This window comes from Leptonychotes weddellii, chromosome 5 (assembly GCF_054177405.1).
Source record: "Leptonychotes weddellii isolate Sample4059 chromosome 5, ASM5417740v2, whole genome shotgun sequence".
NCBI classification, from domain to species: domain Eukaryota; kingdom Metazoa; phylum Chordata; class Mammalia; order Carnivora; family Phocidae; genus Leptonychotes; species Leptonychotes weddellii.
In genome coordinates this window covers 69,023,971-69,047,480 of record NC_138373.1, presented here as the reverse complement: position 1 = coordinate 69,047,480, position 23,510 = coordinate 69,023,971, and the positions used below count along the sequence as shown (strand labels likewise).

The 23,510-nt window shown below is 47.9% G+C and overlaps 1 protein-coding gene across 4 annotated transcripts in view; it reads left to right on the top strand.

Moving 5' to 3' along the window:
- The window catches only part of IQSEC3 (IQ motif and Sec7 domain ArfGEF 3), a 104,626-nt gene that overhangs the window by 23,574 nt on the left and 57,542 nt on the right, over window positions 1-23,510 (top strand). For all 4 annotated transcript variants that reach the window (XR_014145553.1, XR_014145552.1, XM_081821014.1 and 1 more), the window contains one exon: window positions 9,702-9,785. Coding sequence is in view for 1 of the 4 variants with exons in the window: in XM_081821014.1 (XP_081677140.1) it covers window positions 9,702-9,785 (84 nt within the window). In the remaining 3 variants the exon portion in view is untranslated. Of the gene's footprint in view, window positions 1-9,701; window positions 9,786-23,510 lie in introns of those variants that run through there.

Below are 23,510 nucleotides of genomic sequence, written 5' to 3'. Positions count from 1 at the left end.
TTTTTTTTTTAAAGATTTTATTTATTTATTTGAGACAGAGAGAATGAGAGACAGAGAGCATGAGAGGGAGGAGGGTCAGAGGGAGAAGCAGACTCCCCGCCGAGCAGGGAGCCCGATGCGGGACTCGATCCCGGGACTCCAGGATCATGACCTGAGCCGAAGGCAGTCGCTCAACCAACTGAGCCACCCAGGCGCCCCTGGGCCCTCCTTGTATTAACTCTAGGCCGGCTCCATCCCGCTCCTACTCCTCTGGCCAGGGTGCAAATGCTTGGAAAGTGGGAACCACTCATTTTAGTCATGCAACTCAAGAAATGAACATTCAAACCAAAATGTGGTGTTTAACTTTATTTATTGTATTTTATTTTGTTGTGATAAGAACACTAACCATGAGATCTACTCTCTTAAGTTTTTAAGTATACAATATAGCCTTATTAACTATAGGCACAAAATTGTACAGCAGATCTCTAGAACTTATTCTTCATGCATAATCGAAACTTTGTGCCCTTTGATTAGCGATTTCCCATTTCCCCCCACTCCCCTAACCACTGGTAACCACCATTCTACTCTCTGATTTTATGAGTTTGACTATTTTAGATACCTCATATAAGTGGGATCATGCAGTGTTTGTCCTTCCATTTTACTTATTATTTTATTATTTAACTTAATGTGATGTCTTCAAGGTTCATCAATGTGGTCACGTATCACAGGATTTCCTTCTTTTAAAAGTCTGAATAGTATTCCATTGCATGTATATACCACATTTTCTCTATCCACTTATCCATTGATGGACATTTATGAATCTTGGCTTCTTTGAATAGTGTTACACTGAATATTGGGGTGCTAATATCTCTTCAAGATCCTGATTTCAGTTCTTTTGGATGAATAACCAGAAGTGGGATTTCTGGATCATATGGTAGTTCTATTTTTAATTTTTTGAGAAACTTCCATACTGTTTTCCATAGCAACATTTTGCATTCCCACCAACAGTGTACAAAGATTCCAATTTCTCTGCATCCTCCTCAACACTTGTCACATACATATATACATATATTTTGACAATAGCCATCATAAAAGGTGTGAGGTGATATCTCATTGAGGTTTTGATTGGTATTTGCCCGATGATGAATGATGTTGAGCATCTTTTCATGTGTCTGTTGGTCCTTTGTATGTCTTCTTTGGAGGAATGTTTTATTCAAGTCTTTAGCTCATTTTTAATCAAGTTATTAGCTTTTTTGCTCTTGAGTTGTAGGAGTTTTTTTATATATTTTGGAAATTAATTGCTTATCTGATATTATGGTTTGCAAATAATTTCTCCCATTTAGTATGTTACCTTTTCACTCTGTTGTTTCCTTTGCTCTGTAGGAAATTTCTGGTTTAATGTAGTCCCACTTCTCTATTTTTATTTTCATTGCTTGTGGTTTCGGTGTCATATCCATGAAATCATTTCCAAGACCAATGTCATGAAGTTTTCCCCCTGTGTTTTTTTCTTCTAAGAGTTTTATAGTTTCAGGTCTTAGGTTAAGTCTACCATCCATTTTGAGCTGCTTTTATGTACTGTAAGCTATAGGTCCAAATTCATTATTTTACATGTGGATATTCACTTTTCTCAACACCATTTGTTGAAGAGACTATCCTTTCCCTATTGTGCATTCTTGGCACCCTTGTCAAAGATTAATTGAATGTATATGTGTAGAATTCCCTGTTGTTGTTTTTTTTGTTTGTTTGTTTGTTTTTACTGCTGTGAACATTCGTTGCTCTGAATAGTTTTTTGTCAATCTATGTTTTTATTTATCTTGGGTAAATACCTAGGAATGCAATTACAAGGGCATGTGATAAGTGCATGTTTCACTTTGTAAGAAACTGCCAGATTACTTTCCAAAGTTTTGCACCATTTTACATTTCCACCAAAAGTGGAAAAGTGTGTGTAAGAGTTGCAGGTGCTCCACACCCTTTTCAACACTTGGTATTGTCAGACTTTTAATTTTTACTAATTCTAGTGGGTGTGCAATGGTATCTCATTGTGTTTTTACTGTGTATTTCCTTAATAACTAATCATATCATTAGTATAATTTCTTTGGTGAACTATCTCTTTCAAATCTTTTGTATATTTGTCCATAAAGTTGTTAGTCTTTTTATTAAGTTGTATTATTCATTTTTTAAATGGCATCTTTCAAAGGGAATATTTATTTTGATGAAGTCTAATTTATTAATTTTTTTCTATGGTCTGTGCTTTTTGTGTCCTAGCTGGGAAATCTCTGCATCCTCTAAGTCACACATTTTTTCCTATGTTTTCTTTGAGAAGTTTTAGAATTGTATCTGGTAACTTGGGATATGTTCCATTTTGTATTAATTTATACATAAATATGGCCCAGGGTATGAAGTCCATTTTATTTTTGTGTATGGATATTCCATTGTTTCAGCACCATCTGTTAAAAAATTTATCATTCCCCATTGAATTACCTTGGTACTTTTACCATGAATTAATTTATGAGAATTAATACATGTTTGAGTCTATTTCTAGCCTCTTTATTTGGTTCAATCCATCCATATGTCCGTCCTTCTGCCAACACCAAATTGTCCTAATTTTGGTAGCTTTATTTTAAGTCTTGAAAGCACATAGTGTAAGACCTACAACTTGTTCTTGTTTTTTAAAGTTGTTTTGGCTTTTCAACCTCTCCCACCTCCCAGGAAGAGGAGTGACCTCTGAGAAAAGGAGTGACATTTTCCTCCTATTCATCATGTTTAGATAGAGAAGTCTTCCTGGAGGAGCTGAGAAAATTAAGAGAAAGTGAAGAAAAAAAAAAAAAAGGAGCCTGGTCCTCAGGCTCTGCCAGCCCTAGTGATGGTGGTCCCTGGAGGGGTGGGGGTCAGGGAGGTGACAGGAAATGATTTTATGATTTCTTCTTTTCCTGGAGCTCAAGGCAGCTCCTTTAGAGAGGTTCCTGGTTGTTTCCTTCCAAGGACTGGTGGTTAAATCTGTTGCCTTCACCTTGGAAGAAGAGGAGGGGGTTCTTCATTCAAAGTTGTCCCTCTGGGATCCTGGTTTTGCCTCTTTGATTCTCCTGCTGGGAGTCCACCTTCTTCATCCCTCTGCCAACCTCACTTACCGTGGTGCTATACACACCACCAGTTTCTCCAAACTACTCGACTATTTTTATGGCCATGCAGTGGAATCCTGAGTCTCAAACTGAATATAGATGTGGGAAGTTATAGGTGCACAGCCTCCCAGAATTCCAAGGGCCTGGCCCTGGCTAAAGGTTTAATCAGCTCCTGCCAGCATTTGCCATCTCCTTCCCCTCCCAGCCCCCTGGCCCCTTGGTCCCTGTTCTCCCCTCATAGCACCACCACCCTCTCCCCAGCTTCCTTCCTAGTTCTTCCAGGAACAGGGTTCTTTTCTGGCCGAACCCGAGGCTCCCCCTCTTCCTTCAGGTCCACACTGCCTTCTGTGAAGACCCTTGAGTCCCTGTCTTGCTTGGGTGATGCCCTGAAGTCCCTTAAGCCAGCTGCCCCTCACTCTGCACCTCTCATTCCTGAGTCCTCCAAGCTCCTTCCCAGCCCCGCCTCATGGCATGACCAGGGATAAGACACACATCAAAATCCTTGTTCTGGGTCCTGACCGCCCCATATTGCCACATCCACCCACAATCCAGCTACGCCACCGATAATCATCAGCTTGCGGCACTTTTGGATTGCTAAAGCCAGAAAGGACTGAATTCTGCCTAAAGTCATGGGCCATGCAATTAAAAATACAAGAAATAAGCTTCTGGCCTGGATACAACAGGCTTCCCTCATTTGGAATTCCAAGAGCCAAATACTGAGAATGGGTCATGTTCCTTTTCCAGACAGGCCCCTTCCATTGCCATTCCTTGGGTCCCTCCAGCTCCAGAACTCCTAGGGCCACAGCCCTGGGCTGCAGACCCCACAGACTGCGATGTGAAGAGTGCCTCTGGATTTGTGTGACATGATGGCTCTGAGAAAGTCCCTCCCAGGCTCATGCTCCAGAGCGGGTTGGGGACTGTTTGATTCCAAGGCCTGGCTCACATTCCTAATGCAACTTGAAAGGTCCCCTTAACCCCAAAGTGCAGCAATTGCATTCAGGCCTATGAGGGCAGGCCTTTCTCCTTTCTTTACTTCTCCAGTAGCAATGGGAGACAGACAAGTCTGGGTCCTAGGTGCTCTAATCATCCAGCCTCCTAGGGATTTGCTCAACGCACTGGGACCCCGTTTCACTTTACACTAGGTCCCAGGTTCCACAACAATGAACTGGGGATGCAGAAATGTTGTGAGTCACCATCTGCCCTGGTATGATGAATCAGGTACAAGAAGCTGAACATGTCCAGTGCGAAGCCTCCAGGAAGCAGGTTCTGAGAGCAACTGGTTCTTGTTGTATCGAGGGGACATTTTCTGCCTCGTGATGCTCATGAAATGCAGCACTGGTTGACTTCAGGGACACAGAAAGCATCATTGGTGGAAGAAAAATTCTTCCTTTCTTTCTGTCATCTGAGCTGATGAAATAAAAGGGCAAATCTGATAAGTAAATGAATACATGTTCATGACGGTAAGCTTTTACCTTCATGAGGTGCGCAGACGTTCCATATTGTATTTGCTTCCCTAAAAATCCTGCAGGTGCAGATATTGCTACTGTCCTAGTTTTACTGGTGAGAAAACCAAGGCTTCAAGAGGCAAGGGACTGGAATGAACTTACACAAGGATTGTGGCCTATCTGTGGAGAGCTGATGACCCTGGCATTGACTCTCAAAACCTTGTGTGGAGTGGGATGGAGGCAAGGCCTCACGTCAGGTGTCCTGACGGAAGAAAGCCTTATTCTGGGTTCCATGGACAGAAGCCAGGTGTGCCCATGCCCCCGCCTTACATCTGGACAAGCTGTGATGGGACATGCTGGTAACAGCCTTGGGTTGGTGCCACTCCAGGGACCCTGTCTTGTCCCTCCCTGGCTCCCACTCCCCTTTGCAGCCTCTGGTGCCCAGTGGTCTATCTGCTGTGGTGGCAGTGCTCCCAGGGAAAGCTAGACAAGAAGGAAGCAGAGAGGGATAAAGGGCTAAGGATTCAGGAAGCAGCTCAAGGGCAGTGTCAGGACAAGCCTTGGACTTGGGCAGGGAAGAGCAAGTCTTCTGCCCACGTTCTCATTATGGCTTCCTTTTCCAGCTTCAATCAAACAGGAACTTATCTTTTGCCAGTGTGGATGTTCTCTTAGCTGGTGGGCTCTCTGAGGCAGGGGCTGCATGTGATGCTTCTCTGCACACTCATGCATTGAGCACCAACAGTGTACCAGGCACTGGGGACTCCCAGTCTAGGGTTTGGTGGCTGGTCACATGAATGCCCATTGGCCAAAAACCTTAGGAAGTAGAGTAATGGGCATGATCCTTGAAACTAGCGTGTGTGGGTTGTAGGCTCTCCTACTAACTAGCTATGTGACCATGGGCAAGTCATTTACCTGTTCTGAATCTTGGTTTTCTCATTTGTAAAAGAGAGGATGATGACACATACTATAAAGAGTTGTCATAAGGGGTAAGGCATATGTTGAATGCATGACATATCATTAGTGGTCCACAAACTCACTATGCCTCGGTTTCCTCATCTGTAGAGTGATGAGGAAGTTTTACTCGATGGTGTTTTGTGAGAATTAATAAGTTAATACATGGAAAGTGTTAGAACAGTCCGTGCCACATAGTAAATATTATGAAGTACTAAGATATAATTATCAGTATTTTGCTGTCCCAATTTTATCATCTACATCTATCTATCTATCTATCTATCTATCTATCTATCTATCTATTTATCTATCTATCTGCTAAACTCTAGTCCTTATTTGTATCTTACTCGTTTTTCCACTACTATCCTCTTTCTGCTCTAGGATCCCATCCAAGGTACCACGTGAAAATTTGTCATGTATTCTTAGTTTTCTCTTGTCTGTGACAGTTTCTGTCTCTTTGGTTTTCAGGACCTTGACAGTTTTGAGGAGTACTGGTCAGATATTTTGTAGAATGTCCTCAATTTGGGTGTGTCTGGTGGTTTTCTCACGGTTAGACTGTGGTTATGGCTTTGGGGGATGAATACCACAGAGATGAAGTGCTCTTCTTATCACACCCCCAATTTTATTTTTAATGGGAATGAATTCTTTGGATCCCATTGTTTGGGTTTTCCTTTGGGGTGGAGAGAAGGAAGTCTGGGAGGGTAAAAGCAACGTTCAGCCAACTTAAGTTAAGACCATGGGGTCTTGGACCATGACCTTGGGTGGAGGAGGTGGCCAGGCTGGTCAGAGGTGGGCAGAGCAGGACTTATAATTCAGCATGAACTAAACTCCAAGAGAAGGCAAGAAGGGAGGTTCTAATGGGGAGCCCCTGGCCCAGGCTGAGGAGACCCATGGGGTAGGAGGTGGATAGAGGGGAAATAGGAGAAGAGCTAAAGGCAAGCTTCCCCTCTCAGCTGGACTGTCCTGAGGGACCTCATCAGCAGGAACCCCCAAAGAGACCATAAGCCCCAATAGCACTGCCATCCCAAGCCCAAGGTACAGAAGGACTTGGGGACATCCTGGATTACATCGTCCATTGCACATGCCAACGCAGCTGAATCTGGGGAACTGGGAGGACCATCTGGAACCTGCCTGAGTGCCTGGCCAGAGAAGCATCTCCCAGCTGTGGGAGTGTGCCTCTGAGAAATGGAGGCAGGATCAAAACAGAGCCCTCAGGCACCCGGCTTGTGACTGTACCCAAGTGAGCTCTCCTTCCTGAAATGCTAGAGCCATGGCTGGTAAACAAGCTCTGCCTCTTTGCCTAGGATCTTGGGGGCTTTTTTTGGAAATCCGAACCTGCCCTGGGGCACAGGTACAACCAGTGGCAGGAACCGGGGGGTAGGTTCTCTGCCACCTGCATACCCTGGTCTACCTGCCCCTCCATGGTTTGGGCTCTGAGGCCTTCTGGTTCCTGCCCTGTCTCCTCCTTCCTCCTTTCCCTTCTCCTCAGGCTGGGCAGTCCTAGGGGCTATCATGCAACATTTGGGATCCAGACAATTCTCTAAAGGTTCTGATTTGCCCCAGGAACCCCAGGGCTGGAGTAAGGGAGGTGGGGGGAGCTGGAAGCCTGAGCTGGGACTTCGGTCAGGGAACTACTGTAGACAAATTACTTCCCCACTCTGGGCCCAGTTTTCTCATGTGTGAAATGAGGGGTCAGATTCAATTATTTTCCTTACTGCCCTTTTACAAAACTATATTAGTTGCATTAATTATTAGTCTATAATCTATAGATTGTATATAATCCATAATCAAGAATTTATTAAATTAACAAAAATCCAAGATAAAAATTGCCCATGATCCATCCTGAAATGACATTAATATTTGTGTTGGTTCCTGACATTTTCTAGTCCTTGTTCAGATATATATTCAATTTTAATGTATTTACAGTGATACCATAAGTAGGAATTTATCTTGAACGTTTTTCAGCTAACATTACACCAAGCATATCTTTCCCTTTCCTTTTTTTGCCTCCTCTGTCCTGCTCTCTTCTTGCTGAGGTAGCCAACGTGAACCACTTAGTTATATATGTACTCATCTAGAAATACAGTACACTGTATAGAATATGCATTTGAGGGAGAGGAGTCATTGTTTGTTCTACAAAACTATATACATTTCTCTGCAGCTTGCTTTTCTCATTTAGCCATACGTTGTAGAAATCCACGCCAGCCAACAGATATCATGCATAATTCCATACAGAGAGATAACACATAACTCCATGGGATGGATGAAGCTATCCCAATGTATTCAACCAGTCCCTGATTGGTGGGGTCTCTGGTAATTTCCAGCTGTTTTTTTCCCCCCACTAAAAACAACTCCACCACATTTTGTACAAATACCTTTATGAACAGGTTACTTGCATTTCTAAGGTATAAAATTCCAGAGGCGGGATTGCTGGGTCAGAAGACATGCGTTCTTTTTAATTTCCAAAAACAGCTGTAAAAATCCACAACCACACAGGCAGTGGATTAGGGCACTTCTCTGCCCACATTCTCACCAGCCCTTGTAGTTACTTGTCTTTCTAATGTCTGCCGGTCCAATGGATGAGAAATGGCATCTCTGTGTTGCTTCCATTTGCACTTTCCTATTTACTAGTAAGGTAGAGCATCTTTCCATCTATTTGTTAGCTCTTTGGATTTCCTTTTCTGTCAACCAGAATTCATGTCCTTTGCCCATTTTTTCTACTGGCTCTGTCTTTGCATTATGAATTTGTGGGATCTCAGGGTAGGATACGCACTTGCCTTCTGCCATATGTATTGCAAATATATTTTCCCACTCAATCATTTGTCGTTTGACTTACTAGAGTATCGTTTCCCACACAAGATGCTTTCATTTTATGTAGTCAGATATATTTCTTTTTCTTAATGGCATTTCAATTTCCTGTTTTGTTTTAAAAGTCTTCCCAACACATAAGCTGTCTTCCTAAGTTTCCTTGTAAATTTTCCCTTGTTTTACTTTTTCCCACTGAAACATGAAATCCTACTGGAGTTATTTTTGTTAAATTAAGGTAGGCTCCAACATTATTTTCTCCCGTGAGAAGAGCCAAACTCAGTAGTTTCTAATCTATGCTCTTGTAATCACGGGGCCCCCAAGAGACACCTGGAAGGTGGCTACCAAAATTGGGGCTAGCAGGTCAGGGAGGTGGCATAGACCTCCCACTTCCTGCCCATAGAGCTATTCCACTTTGGTTACTTTATAAAAGGACTCCCAGGAAAGATTGGGTTTGGACAAAGTGTTCTGAGGCTAAAAGGAGTTTAAACACCTCTTTCAGGCAATCTTTGGGGGCCCCTCCAGGTCTGACATTCTCTGACTCCACGATGGTGAACACTTGCTAAGGGAGAGAAGACGACATGTCAGCATAACTTTATCCAAAAGTAATTTTAATATTAAATCCCAAGGTGGCTCAAAGTAGATATTAGAATCACAGAGTTTTTACAATGGAAGGCACCTTGGAAATCATCTAGTCTAATGGCTCTCAATTCTGGCTACTGTTCGAATCACCTGGGAGCTTATAAAAGTCCTGGTGCCCCTGACCTGGGGCGGTGGGGGGGGGGGGCGGCAAGGGGGGCGGAGGGGAGGGACCGGGCACTGATGGTTGAAAAAGTCTCCTGGTGATTGTAATCAGCAGCTAGTGTTGAAGACCACTTCTCTAGTTTAACTCCCTTATTTCATTAGCAAATAAATTGAGACCCAGGAAAGGTAAATGAGGTATCACACAGCTGGCTAGCTGTAGCGTTGGCACTTGAACCTTTATCTCTGCCTCTCAGTTGGCTTTTTCATTTGCATCAAACCAATCCCTCATCAAACACCATGCCTTGGATTTTCAGCCGGCCACACTAAAATCTCTGTATGAGTGCTTTGTATCTTTGCACACGGTCAGCTTAAACACGTTCACTGCATACAGTTCTGTGCATCATAGATGAATAGACCTAGTTCAGCCTTGCTGGACTGAAGTGGGGAACGGAATTATAAAGAACTATAATGATAAAAGAGCCAAATTAATGGTACATCCTATGCAGAGGAACCTACTGCGGGGCTGGGGGCTCAGAAGGAGGAAGAGTTAGCTGATGGGATGTCCGGGGGCTGCAAACAGAGGCAGGGATGCCTTGGTGCCGGCTGGGCTCAGCCTGTCAAGGCCACCTCTGACCTTCTCCCTCTGCTCTCTCTTCAGGAATGAGACTGTGTTACACCAGTTCTGCTGCCCAGCCGCCGACGCTGAACAGAAGCCTGCCGGCTCCGACTTGGCCTCCCAAAGGTGGGAATGAATTGGTGGCCGTCCTCCCTTCCCCACCCCCACCATCCTTCCCCTTGGAGCAAAGCACACCACACAGCGCCTCTTGCTCTGAGTCCTGTGTTCTTGTTTGTCTGTTTTTGCCTTCTGCCTCCTGCTTCTATTTCTCTTTCCTTCCTCTGGGCCCCAGATGAGCCGTTCCCAACTCTTGAGGTCATTATACCCTATTGTTCAAACTCCAAACTTAGGCTCCTTCCCCCAAACGGCCTACATAATATGTCATCTTTTTAAACGTCAAGGGAAATTAAATTAGATTATGCAGAGTGTGTGTATATATATATATATACACTCTGAATATATATATACATATATATGTGTGTGTGTATATATATACATATATATATATATATAAAATCACATAGGTTGTCTGGCACTCAGGAGGGGCTCAAGCAATGGTAGCGCCCATCCTTTCTATTATAGCAAAGATTGACACTTTTCTTTCTTTCTCCTTCCATAAAGGAGCCAAGATGACTGAGCTTAATTTTCAGGATTTTGAAACTTCACTGTGATAGCTGTTGACCTGGGAAGGAAGGGGGAATGTTGGGTCAAGGGTCGATGTCACTGTCCCCGGCTTTCCTCATCTTATTGTGGGTTAGTCATGGTCCCTCTTTCTTTGATTAATTTTTAAAAATTAATTAATTTTTTTTACTAGGGAAATAAATATTTAGTAGTCACTGATAACATCTCAGGGTAGTAAAATTAAATATACATATGTATACATATTTACATTTTTTTGATTGGCACAGGCATGGCATGCCCATCTAATGAGACAGAAAATGTGGGTTTTACAGCACATATTTCGGGTCTTTCCAATATTGTCAACAAAATAGCAGCCTTCTGTGGGAAATAGTCATAGTCATCAAAAAAATCTATTTGTTAGGTTTTAAATGTACTATAAATTTTTCACTTTACTGGGGAGATCATGCATGTTCCTCTAGGTTTATGTGCATCACCGTCATCACATTCGCAAAGCCTGCCCGGGAAGAAGGGCAGTGAGTCACCCAGCGCGGCCTGGATAGGCTTGAACACCGCAAGGCAGCTCCCAGCTCGGCCGGCTTCCCACACTCTGACCCCTCTCCACGTGTCAGCTCCTGGCTGTTTGCTGTGGACATGTTACATCTCAGGACTGACACCTTCATTCTGTCTTTGGGTTTCTTAAGCTCAAGACTTTCCTGAAATGTAAGTGCAGGGAAATACTTCTGTTCCGTGCTAGCCACTTCCCCAGTGAGAGTATGGGCATGAGAGCCAACATGAGCTGCTGACCTCACTGGCCCTCTGTCCGCCCGCCTCCTATTTTGTTGTCCCTCCTCCTCATGCTCTCGTCTGCCTTCTTCCACCTTCACCTGTCCCTCCAGCGCTCTTCTACCTTCCCGACGCCAAATTCCTCTCCTCTTGCTTGTCTTGATCCCTGCGCTGTCAACCTGGGTCCCTTGTTATGCTTTGTTCTCTTTCCACCAATTTTCCTGTCTCAGTCCTGCACATTTCTCTTTTCTTTACTTGTTCCTGACTTCACTGGGAGAAAAGATACTTGGATTCTGGCCAGAAAGTTGCCCCATCTACAGTCTCCTGTTGTTGGGACTCATTTGAGCAAGTTGCTTAGCTCCCCTGGGCCTCAGTTTCCCCATCTGTATAATCAAGAGGGTGATCTATCTGGAAAGTAACGTTGACATTTCATCTCATTGAGTCTCTCAGCTGCTCAGTGAGGTTAGACCAGGCAGGTTTTCTCATCCCTGTCTTATGTAAGAGCAAGGGGAGTTTCGGAGTACTCAAGGGCCTTGCCCGCAATCACACAGCCAGAAAGTACCAGTACCCAGACTCACCCTGAGCATGTGACTCCTATTGCTCAGCATTTCCAGGTTTAAGACTCAAAGATGCCATGATCTTTCCTCCTTTGTTCCTTGGAAAGGAACTAGATAGTAATCAGAATGGTAGCTATTGACATAAAGCCACCCCTGAAAGGTGTTACTACTGGGAAATCAGGGTCAGGGAGGAGGCAGGACTCCGAGAAGGGAACTCGAGGAGTTAAGCCAAAACCAGGGGCACACCTTCGGGATCCTTCAATCCAGGACCGAGGGAGGCTTGGTTGTTCCCTAAGGCTGACCAGGTTGGAGGATGGAAGGCAAAGGGAAGAACTGAGTGAGCACTGTGCCGGCGCCCTGGGTGGCCTGGGGGCCAAGTTCTGTGCCAGGGACAGAAGCATGAGAAAGGCCACTTGAATTCTGGAGGAACTCCCCATCTAGTGGGGCACTGTGATGCCCCCAAATGGATGATAGCTTGCCCGGAAACCGACTGGAAGGAGAAAGAAAGGGGAGAATGAGACAGGGGAGAGGAAAAGAAAGAGGACAGAGAGTGGAGTGGCATCGGGGTGGTCTGCAAGGAAGGAGACTGAGGGCCCTGGCCCCTCCTCATGAGCTGTCACTGTTAAGATACACAGCGGAGTCGTCTTCTTCAACATGTCCTCCTTCACAGGGCAGGGAGAAGAGAGGAAAGCTGTCTAGTCTGCTTCCCACCCCATCAATCTAGCTCAATTCAGGGAACGTTTAATTACCACCACCCAAGCACCAGGCATCAGTGAAGACAGATTGCGGGGTGCCCTCAAGCTCAGTCCTGGGGGGGCGCCGGCAACAGAAATCCTCCCTAGGGTTTTCCACGCTCATCCTCTCACTCTCATCCTTCCCATTCCTTCACGTGCCCACACTCCTCTGCCTGCTGGGTCCACCCTGAGGCTCTGGATTCTGGTGGGAAGGGGTGGGAGGAGCTGCTGTGCCATGTGGGAGAGGGGGCGGGTGTGGGAGGGGTGCTCCCCCCTCATGGGAGCTGGGGCGCCAAGGGAATGGGCTTCTTTTCCAAGCTTTGGGGCGGGAGGGTAGGAAATCTACTCTCTTAGTTTCCCCTTGGAGGGACAGGTGCCGAGGTTGGGGCGGAGGTGCTCTGGGAAGGAGGGTGGGAGAACATTCGATCATGGAGGGTCTGTGAACACTGCCCACCTCAGCCCTTCCCTCTGGGTGGGGCAGGGAGACATGCCCCCAGTTGGTCCAGACCTTCAGCAGCTGTCTGCCTCTGTTCCCAGGTATTCCAAGTTGTCCTGTCTGTTTGGTTTGTAGTTTCCTAGAGTGTATTTCTGTCTGTCTGTGTCTCTGATGTCCGTTTCTCGGTTTCTCTGGGAGGAGGCCTTCTGGATGTTTTCTGACAGTCCAACAGTGTATATGTCAGTCAAGTCTGTCTGTTCTTGGCTTCCTGGGGGAATTCCATGCTGAGAAAGTTTTCTTCCATGAGACCCCTGACATCCCTGCTCCCAGCCCTATCCTTGACTCCTTCACAGCCCCTTATCACTTTCCTTTAACCAGGTGTCCCACCTCTACAGGGGGTAGCCCAGACCTCCCTGTGAATATCTCTATGAGAATGTGCCAAGGTCAGAGACTGGGCTGAGGGCTAGCGCAGGGTGGGTGGGTCACAAAGTCCCCTGGGCCACCCTGGGAGATCCTGGGCTGGGCTGCAGGGCTCTGAGGCAAGCCAGGCTCCAGCCCAATCAGCCTCCTCTGAGTTCTCTGGGGATAAGTCCATTCGTCTCTACAGGAGACCTCAATAAGAAAGCTAAACCAATCAATCAGGTCTTAGGATCACTGGGGCCTTTGGCATGTGACCTCAGAGCCGACTCCCTCCAAAAATGTCCAAGTTTGGGGTGTCTGTCCCTTCCCTGCCAAACCCCGAGCTGTGGGGCTGAGCAGGAATCCCTTCCTTAAGCCGCTGGACTCATCCTCTGGGGGCTGCATGGCCGCTGGTCTTTATCAGCTGGTCACCCACAGCCCCATCTGTCAGACCTGTGGTGAGGAGCTGCCAGAGCCCGAGGCAAACTCTCAGCCCAGGGGAGAGACCTGGCCGGGAGAAATCCTCACCCCTCCCAAGAGGCAGCCAAGCTCAAGCCCTGGGGGAGGGGGTGTTGCTGGGACAGCCTGCTCGCCCACGGATAGCGCAGCCTTTGGGGGATGGGGTCAGGAGAAACTCTTGGGACCTGGAGCCTGCCAGGGAGCGATGCTCCAAGAAGTGGGAAGACCGAAAGTGCAGCAAGTCTGGAAGCTGGGTATCTGTAAGAAAGGAGGCCAAGGGGTGGGCCTCAGGGACTGGGGTGCATTGGAGCAGTCGTGGGGCTGGAGAGGCCTCTGAGGCTGGACCACCCGAGAAAGGTGCCTAGGCTCGCAAACCCGTGGGCAAACTGCCTACGCTTCCCAGGGTAATGAGGCCCTCAGGTGAGAGCTGGGGGAGGGGGGTGGTGTGCAGCCCTGAGCAGCCAACCAGGGCAGCAAGTGCGTACCAGGCTCTTTCTTCCCCCTTCCCTACCTCCTCCTGCTGCTAGCTAATGACAAGGGCTTTATTCTAGGGAACTGAATAGGCTCATAATTGCAGCCCTACTTTCAATCCCGTGGCTCTCCTCCCTCTCAGGCTCTCAGTGACACTTGGAACAATGACCCTGCAACTGGCCAGCCACCTCCCAGCATCCAGCAGAATGGCAGGCCATTTGTCTCTGTGGGTGGCAACGGGGCCAAGTTGAGGAAGATTGGCTTCTATTAGAGTCATGAGAGGAGGCTCGTTGGGGTGGGCGTGGGGGCTCAGGAAGGGGAGGCCTAGGGAGGAAACAGAACAACCCCCAGCCCTGGGGAGGAATGGGGGATCTGGAGGGGCCAAAGCAGACTCAACTGACTCACCCCTGGTGTTTGGTCCTTCCTCTTCACGTACCCCTTACTCCAGGATGGGAGAGACACTAATACTTCTTGAACGTAATATTTATTGAACATTCCAGAGATGTTGCACTAAGCCCTCTCAGTATTTTATCTCAATTCGGTGAGAGAGCTATTATTCCCATTTGTAGATCTGGGATGGAGAGAAGTCCCGTGTCTTGATAGAGGGACCACGCTAATCAGGTCTGGAGGTGGAAGGTGAGCTCAAATATAACTCCAAAATGCAACCTTTTTCCACTGAGCTGCTGCTAGGATTTTTTTTCTTTTCTTTTTCGAAGAGCACAGGAGAAATCCTTCCAGGCAATTCTTTTGATCTTAAATAACATCTATTTTCTCTGATTATAAGTTATACTTGCTAGTCGTTGGAAATGTGGAAAATACAGAAATGTAAAGAAGAAAATAATTGAATCCAGTTATATAGAATTAACCACTGTCAATATATTAGGGTGCAACCTTCCAGGGTTTTATTTTCCTAGGCAAGGATTTTACATTTTCCCTCATTAAAAAAAAAAAAAAAAGATTTTGTAGCCTGCACTTGCCACTTAGTATACTCCGTTCCAGGAGAGCACCCACCCAGAGCAGCCCATTCCGTGCCCCTACCCTGTCCTGGGGCCCGGTCTGCACCTACCACCCAGTCCAGCCGGTGTGTGCCGGTGGCCGGCCGTGGGCTCTGCTGGAGACTGCACTCCATGCCACCCTTGAGGAAGGGATTTCCTTCGGAGGATGCTGTCAGGGAGAACCCTTCTTTAGCATTGCTGGCGCCTCTGTCCCGCCTTTTGGCTCTCCCCAGCTGGCCTGGGGCGTGATCAATGGACCAGCCAGTGTTTACTCAGCGATTACGGAGCAATTAAATTCCCAATCAATACAGCTCAGTCTTCAAACAGCTGGGCTAGGGAGCCTCAGCGTCATGAGCCTGCTCCATCAGTCACCTCCCAGGCTCTGAGGCTGTCCGGGGAGCCTGCCCCACCCTCAGTGGAGGGGGTAGAGCTCGTTCTGGGGCTGCTTCTCTGGAGAAGCACAGAGAACACGCGGCTTCCCTCGTAGGCCCGAGGAGGGGTGGGGGTCTCTGGGGTCTCTGCCTCGATGCACGAGGAAGGCAGTGGGGCAGTAGGCAAGGCCAAGGGGAAGTTGTCTGGTCTCCTTCGGTGTCCAGTGGTTAGTCCCCGAAGGCCATGGCAAGGGTCGGGATCATGTGACCTAACACAGTGCCGTGACAGTTCCCGTGATGCCTTGCCCTGGAATGGAGAAGCTGCCAGCTGTGGGGTCCAGGTAGGATTCCTGGCAATTGAGGACCTCAGTCTGGCCCGGGACACAGCAAACCTGGTAGAAGTGCTGAGCAGCGGGGGTGGGGTGGGGGGGTGGTGGAAGGGGTGGGGGGGTGGCGGGTAAGGGGGCTGCTCCTTCTTATTTGGGCTTTTTGAGCAGGTTAGGTTTGCTCACCAGTCTCCTGAGGATTTCTGTATAGTTCCAGCAGAATCCCCCTTGGCCGTGCTTTATACCTGAGCATAAGCACAATGAAAATGGCAGAAGAATTCAGTCCTGGAGTTAGAGAAATCTGTCCCCTGATGAACCACATGGCCTGTCTCTTCACATGTCTGTGCTTGTTGTCCCATCTGCATCTTCCCTGCCAGAGGCACAAAAGACAAAATAGATGTCAAAATACTTTGATAGCTTGGTAGGGGATGTCCTCCCCCAACCCCCAATTCCAGAGAGTTTTAGGGAAGCTTTGTCTTGTCATGATTTTCGACTTTCTGTTCAGAGGGTTTTCTTCAGCTATGACGTGAAACTCGTGTTTGGAGTCAAGTATTTGTCCAGGCCAATTTTCTTATGTGCTTTTCCCTCCTGGTCACTCTCTAAGACCAATCTCTGAGACCTAGGTTGTCACCAGAGGGTACTTAGGAAACTTCCCCATCCACAGGCCTGCGCTGGGGCTGTGGAGTGTGAGGCCAGGCTTGGGTCCACCTTCCAAGAGCTGTGAGTTAAGACAGACAACTTTTTGTCAGCAGTGTGTTTAGAGATGTTTAGAGAATTCCTCCTCACTCTATTCCTATTTTGTGTCCCTAACCCACGAGAGAGGGAAAGAGAACCCTGGCTGTGAGGTATTGAACACTTGCTATGTGCTAGGCAGATATTATCTCATTTAATTCCCACTGAAAGTTCATAAAATGTTATTAGTCCCAGGTTTACAGACAAAGTGAAGGTTGGAGATGATGAATGACTAGTCCAAGGGCCGTATACCGGGTGAAGGGCGGAACCAGGATTTGAACCAAGCATCCATGACGACGTCTGCCACCAGAGTCAGAGGACAAAAGAAGGGAGGCGTTTTCAAGCATGGGAAGCAAAAGTGTGATGGGGGAGTGAAGAGCTGGCTCCCACTTCCCCAGGGGGCTGCTTCAAGTGGGCTCCTTGCAGAGAGCCTGGTTTGTAGTTCCCGGACCACGAAGGCTGGCCTTTCCATCCTCCGACCCAGGCTGTTTGAGCAGTCCAGGCCGCAGGAGGTAAACACATCAGAGCAACAGAACCGAAGACAGAAATGACCGAGAGAGTATTTTAAGGGGGGAAGAAAAGCTGTAGACTTTATTATTTAAAGAAATAAACATAACTACAGATAATACTCCCAGAACAACAAAATGAAAGCTACCACAAGGAATGGCTAACTATCTCTGCTCAGTTGGTGCTCATTAATGCAGAGTTTTGTCCAATTTGGGGAAACAGATTCTTTTTTTGCTTACCAGAAACTTCTCTTTTGAGTCTTTTGGATATTCCTTTTTCATTCCCAGAAAGAATAACCTCTCTTTGCAGGCCAAAGATTTTTCTAACTTCACTATCTCTTACACTTTTTGGTTTTGTTCCATTCTCTCCTCGGAAAGGTCAGCTTTCCCCATTCATTTATATTTCAACCAATAACTTGACCATAAAAATAATTTATAATTTCAGTAAGCATTTCTAATCTATGACAGAAAGGGTTTTAAGTCTGTTTCATCACACCAAAAGAGAGGAAAACATCTTACTCTGCAGGAAGAGCGATTTAATCAGATCAGACATCCTTAACGACTTTAATGCCTTTGACAGAGGCCTTGGAATGGCTTGAGAAAAGAGATCTTCCGGAGATTTCTTTTGTGATGACGAACCCTCCCCCAAAAAAAGCAAAACAGAAAAACAGGAAAGACAGCCGTCTGTGAAGGAGGACTGGCCTGTTACTGTCTCTATCAGGGAGACGTGCCAGCAGGAGCAAAAAGAAAGGGGCTGTTGATTTCAAACCACAGGATGTGGGGCTGGAAGAGCCCCCAGAGATGCTCCACCCGTTATCACACAGATAGAAGACAGAGGACCCGAGGCCCAAGGTCTCGCAGCTGCAGAACAGGCTCTAGAACTCAGGCTTCCTGAAGAGCTGGTGCTGTCCACCCCCAGACGTCTCTATGCCTCAGTTTCCTTAGCTACCACATGAGGGGGTGAACTGTCTAATCCCTAAGGCCCCTGCAGCAGAGATTTTATAAGAAGACACTCTGTCCCGGCTGGGGACGGCGTAGGCATACACACGGAGCCCCCGGGAGCATTTACAAAGCAAAAGGGGGCGGGGGAGAGCGGACCCAAGAAGCAGATGGGAACAGCAACATCCAAATTAGTGCAAGCATAAGTAAGAAATGAGAAGCCTTGGTAGGAAGGTAGAAGCCGGCAGAGATCAAGACAAGCCCGTATAAAGAGAGGGGCTGCAGTGAGCGGTGACATTAAGCCCTGCTTCCTGCTTGTCACTGTTTGAATGGGCTGCCTCGGCCACCCACATGGACTGGCGGCATCTCGGTGTGGTTCCCGGGTTCTAACCGAGGCTGCAGGTTGGCAGGTTTGGAGGAGCGATTAGGCTACCCTGAGGTCCTCGGATTTCAGGGGAACGGACTCACCAGAAACAAATTTATAAGAGACTGATACAGTAGTATGAATTTATGAATGAGAAATGATACTGGTGAATAGGATACTACTCATGATTACCAATTAATAAGGAACTTCAAAATATGAGAGTCTCTCTTCTTCTCCAAGGGCAGAGGGATGAGCACCAGATGATTTTTGGGGATTCCCTTCTAGACAATGTAGGAGGGGACACACTACCTTGGATGTTGTTCAGGGTCATTGAGCCATGCCCTTCAGAGAGAAGGTGTAGTCTGTCCTCTGGATGGCAGGTGATGGGCGTGGAGAAGGAGGCAGTCTTTCAGATGGTTCTATTCAAGCCTAGGCTGGGACACATGGAGTGTTGGCTAGAAAGAGCGCAATATCCGTGAGAGAGAGAGACTCTGAAAACTAAGGGACCAATTTGGGGAAAAGATCAAAGAAGCTAGAGGCCCAGATGAATGCCAATCCAGCAGGGCCAACAGGCCCGGGGAGGAGATTTTCTAGACATCAGGGCAAGAGAGGAAATGATTTAACCCAGCACCAGCTGTCACAGTGCAGGCTAAGATGAGATTAAAAGCAGAGGCATTTTATCAGAAAATTCTTGCCAGCTGACAGTTTGACTGCCTGCTCTCCTAAGAGGAGGAAACAGTTGAACCCTTTCGGGGAAAGGTTTCTGGCCTGGCACTGACCCCTGCCCTGCCTGGAGGGGTGGGTGGCCCCCTCAAGCTAGGATCTCCAAGGCTTCTTCCCAAAGCTAGTGTGCCCTGCGTCGTCTTTTCATCCTAAACACTTTTGGAGATGACGTGTGAAACCCACAGGCATGTGGAAAGTGGCACGGCCATTCTGAGACTATACACTTGTGAGCGGTTTCTACTGGACCAAGAAAGATTGAAGCTAGACATTAGGAAGAACTTCAAGGCAAAAGATAAGGAAGGTGACTGTAGGGAAATAAGTAAATAATCTTGTTCCATAGCAACTTGATAGATACCCAGAGCAGTGTCACACCACTGGCCATTTGGCCATTTCCATCTCTCGTGTCCTAAGACTCCTATTTTTGGCAAGCACACGCCTGACTGCCACCAGAGAACTTTCCCCTGGCATGTGGCAAAACCGAGCCTGTGAGGAGCCCGGAGAATATCTTTCCCTGGAAATGGCTCAAGACCAAAGAAACATCCGCTCTGCTGGGGTGAGGCAGGGCTGATCTGGGTGGGACAGGAGGAGGATAGAATAAAGGGGCTTTATAGCCATGAGAATACAACCTCACACCTGAGCAAACAGGCTTGGAGAAGTCAAGGCACTAGGCCATGCCGCGCAGCAAGAGAGTAGCTGGATTTTAAACCATGGTCAGTCTGTCTGGTTCTCAATCTCATACTCAATACATTCTGCTGCCTCCCCGCCCTTATACCTCTGGTAAGCTTCTCTTGACATGATCTCTAACTCAGAGCTTCAGAAATTATACCATACGGAAAAGAACAATACTTCTCCATTTCAAGACCTCTAGCACAAGAACAAAGGAATGAGATAGTTCAAGTTCAAGGACAGTTCTTTATTCTGAAGTCATATCCTTCCTACTTTTTCATATTCTTTTGTAATATTATAAGGAAACCGGATGGTGCTTTCTTTTTTATTTGAACAAAATAGCATGTGGGAAATCCTAAAAAAGGAAAAAGACAGTTTCTCCTTTATATACGGCTTACTGAGCATTGTACACAAATTCCTACCTTAATTCCCTCACAGAGAAGAAAATGGGGCCCAGAGAGGTGAAGCAACGTGCCCAAGGCCACACAGCAAGTCAAGGCAGAGCCAACTTTCAAGCCCAGGCAGTCTGGCACCGAGTCCACCCCTGTACCTGCTGCGTTGAGGCCCCAAAGGATGCACTGGCCGACACTGCCTGCAGCCTCATGTGCCCCCCGCTCGCAGGGACCCCGAAGGCACTCATACTCCGGACCTGGCTCCCAGCCAGCTCGTGGGCTGATGCCTTTCCTGAGTACGCCTCTCCCAGCCTCGCCTATGTGGCTCCCGACCGTCACCACGGTCCATTCAGAGATGATTACACCCCCGGACCACAGAGGGCCGGGGGCGGCGGGGTTCCTTAAGGAACAAGTCCGTTTTCCTTCCTGAACGTCTTCCTTGCCGAGATAATGGGTACAACCCAGCTCCCAGCTCCCTGCCGTTATTTCTGTCCTGCCAGAATGGAGTTGTGGGCCATCGCCCCTGGAGGGGCTTCCTGACCTGCTTGGAGTCCACAAGATCTTGAATGTTCCTGAGCCTCCCCCGTGAGCACACTCTGCAGACCCGGTGCTCCTGCCAAGCAGCCACCGCTGCTTATGTAAAGACAAGGAAGAAATTTGCCCCTAAGGAAAACCTAAGGAATGACAAACACAAATTCAGGACAAAGATTCCTTTGAGGAGAGCAGGAGGAATACGTGGCGGACGAAGGCTTCTGATGTGCCATTTCTCGAGCTGGGCACAAGTGAATATTTTTCTGTATACCTTACATATATGTTACTCACATTTGCATATATAAAATGGCTCACAATAAAAGAACAAATTAAATAAAACCCAGAGTTTTATGAAGCTGTAAATATCAAGCGTCGTCCGCATCAGCTTTGCGATGACTTTAGGCGTGTGTTCAGAGACGGTTTTAAAGGCAGTGGGAGCTTCCGTGCAGGGCTGGGCACCATGAGGACGTCAGGCCTCGTGGGAAAAGTCTCCTCTTAGGGGTAATAATGCAAGCACACATAAAAGGTGAGGAAATCCCAAGTGTATTTAGGTGCCCCACGTGTTCTCTGTGCTTTGGCTACGAGAAACATGCATTTGCGGAATTGTGTGCTGTGTCTTGGGGAAGGGACAGGGAGCGGGGAGGATGTCCTTAGAGCTTGATGTTGCTACCACATCCATGTCTATTTGTGAGAAAATAAAATGCTCAAGACTATTAGGAATCCAGTGGCACTAAGATGGCATTAGTCAGTGTGGCCAGCTTGGGAGCCTGTGAGGGAGGTGCCCTGAGGAAACTTCTAGGTGAGGCTTCCCTGGAGGACCACGGGCTCTGACGTGCCGCCGTGGAGCGGGCTGAGCAGGGGAGGTTTCCACAGTGGACGTCGGGGGCTAGTCTGCGGAGCTGCTCCTGTGACCAACCTTGCATGAGCGCCATGCTACTGTGGGCCTGGATATGGGGCAGGTGCGAGTCCAGGGAAGGACTGCGGTTCCTTTGACAGGAAACCCCTACGGGCAAACCAAACCAGCCAACACCTTTTGGGAACAGCTGTGAGACCAAAGCCTGGTGTCTTCGAGGAGCCAACAAGAGAGAGAATCACTTACTCTCTCAGGGCCCTTGGGAGAGGGGAGGGAGAAGCATCTGCCACAGCCAATGAAGTCAGGGCAGCTTCTGCAAGGGAAGGAGCCCAGAAAGCCACAGCTGCCCTGCTCCAGGGCTCTCTATTCTGAGACCTGGCTTCCAGCTTGGATAATGGAGGTCAAGGACCCATGGGCTGGGACAGCTGCTGCCATGGAATCGATGATGTTAGGGAAGCAAGGGGAGGCTTCTGCTGTGTCCTTGGGTGTTGAGGGCAGGGGAACCAGAGCCCTGCCACTGAGCAGGGATGCTGCAGTGTGGCCTGGGGCCCACGGAGAGGGAAGGGGACGTGGAGAAAGCTGAGCCTCTCCTTCCTTCCAGATGTCAAAGCAGCTTGCTCAAATTGTCCATTTCATGAGAGGATACAGAGGTCCAGAGAGAGGTGGTGGGCCTAAGGTTATACCAAGTGCTGCGGGCAGAGGCGAGATTGGACCCTGACTCCCAGCCCAGTGCCCTTGCCACCACCTTGAGTAACATTTTCTAGCCTGCCCTTAGAATCAGCACAGAGCGACTTTGTTTGCAGCACCAGCCCTCTGCTCACCTCAGCTTTCCCCAGTGGCACAGGACCCGGAGGGCACTCGGCGTCCCTTGCTCAGTGCCTTTCTTCTGACCATCTTACCACCACCTTATTGATTCAAACACGGCAGAAAAAGAAGTGTTTTAGTAACGGCTGAAAAATCTTCAGATGTGAGACGTGTTGTTAGCTTTTGTCTGCAAAATGCTAGTTTCTCTGTCCCAGAAGCACTTTAAGAAAGGCAGGCAGAGTTTGGGCTGATGTAGTGCAATAGGTCAGGCCTTCTGGGGTTTCTTCTCGACCGAGGAGTTCTTCAGCCTTCCAAACCCTCCTAGCAAGCCGTCTAACTGCTCTAGCTGTTGCACAGAAGGGGAAACAGCCTCCCCCAGCAGCCCCCACCGTCAACACCAACAAGCCCCTCATGGGCTGGGCCTCCGGGGGCCTCCTCATTCCTTTCTCCACCTTCTTGCCAAGGGCCACCACCCAAGCCAGCCGCTGGTAGGGCAGCGTGGGCCAAGGTGCCCTCTCCCGGCAATCCTGTCCCTCCAACCCCTGGCAGTGGACAACATGGCCTCACCTGGGCACCAGGGAGGACACTCGCTGACCCAAGTCAGCTCCCTGGCAGGGGCTATGTGAGCACAAACGCCGGGGTCTCTTGCCCTTCTTCGTGCTCTGTCCTCATAGAAAGGCTGTATTTCCCGTTGTGGTCAGCATACCCATCTATGAGCTCATTTTCTCTTTCTCACTCTCTTAAGCGAACTGAGGTGCAGCAAAGTTAGGCATCTTGCCCAAGTCAGCCAACTAGTAAATTGCAGAACCAGGGGCTTCACTCCACTCCAGCTGTCTTACCTGTGAAGGAGGATGTCATCCACGTTAGGATAACAATAAGCAGTGTCTGAAAGCTCTGTGGCGGGTGGTACCCAAACACTCTGTGTGACCAGAGCTGCCTATAGCCCTTGGCACAGTCCTCAGCATATGGAAGATGAGCCATGATCTTCCCTCCAGAAGAGCGTTTTGAGCCTGGGTCTATAGGGTCTATAAAGCCTCTGGATGTGGAGGTAAAATTTGGCATGCATGCACTCTCTGGGAAGAGAGTTTTTTCAAAGGCGTTGGGAACCAGGAAAGGTTCTACAGGACGGCGGGCAGGCAGACCCTGGTTATTCGGCTGTTGAGAGAAAAAGGAAGAAACAAGGAAAGCT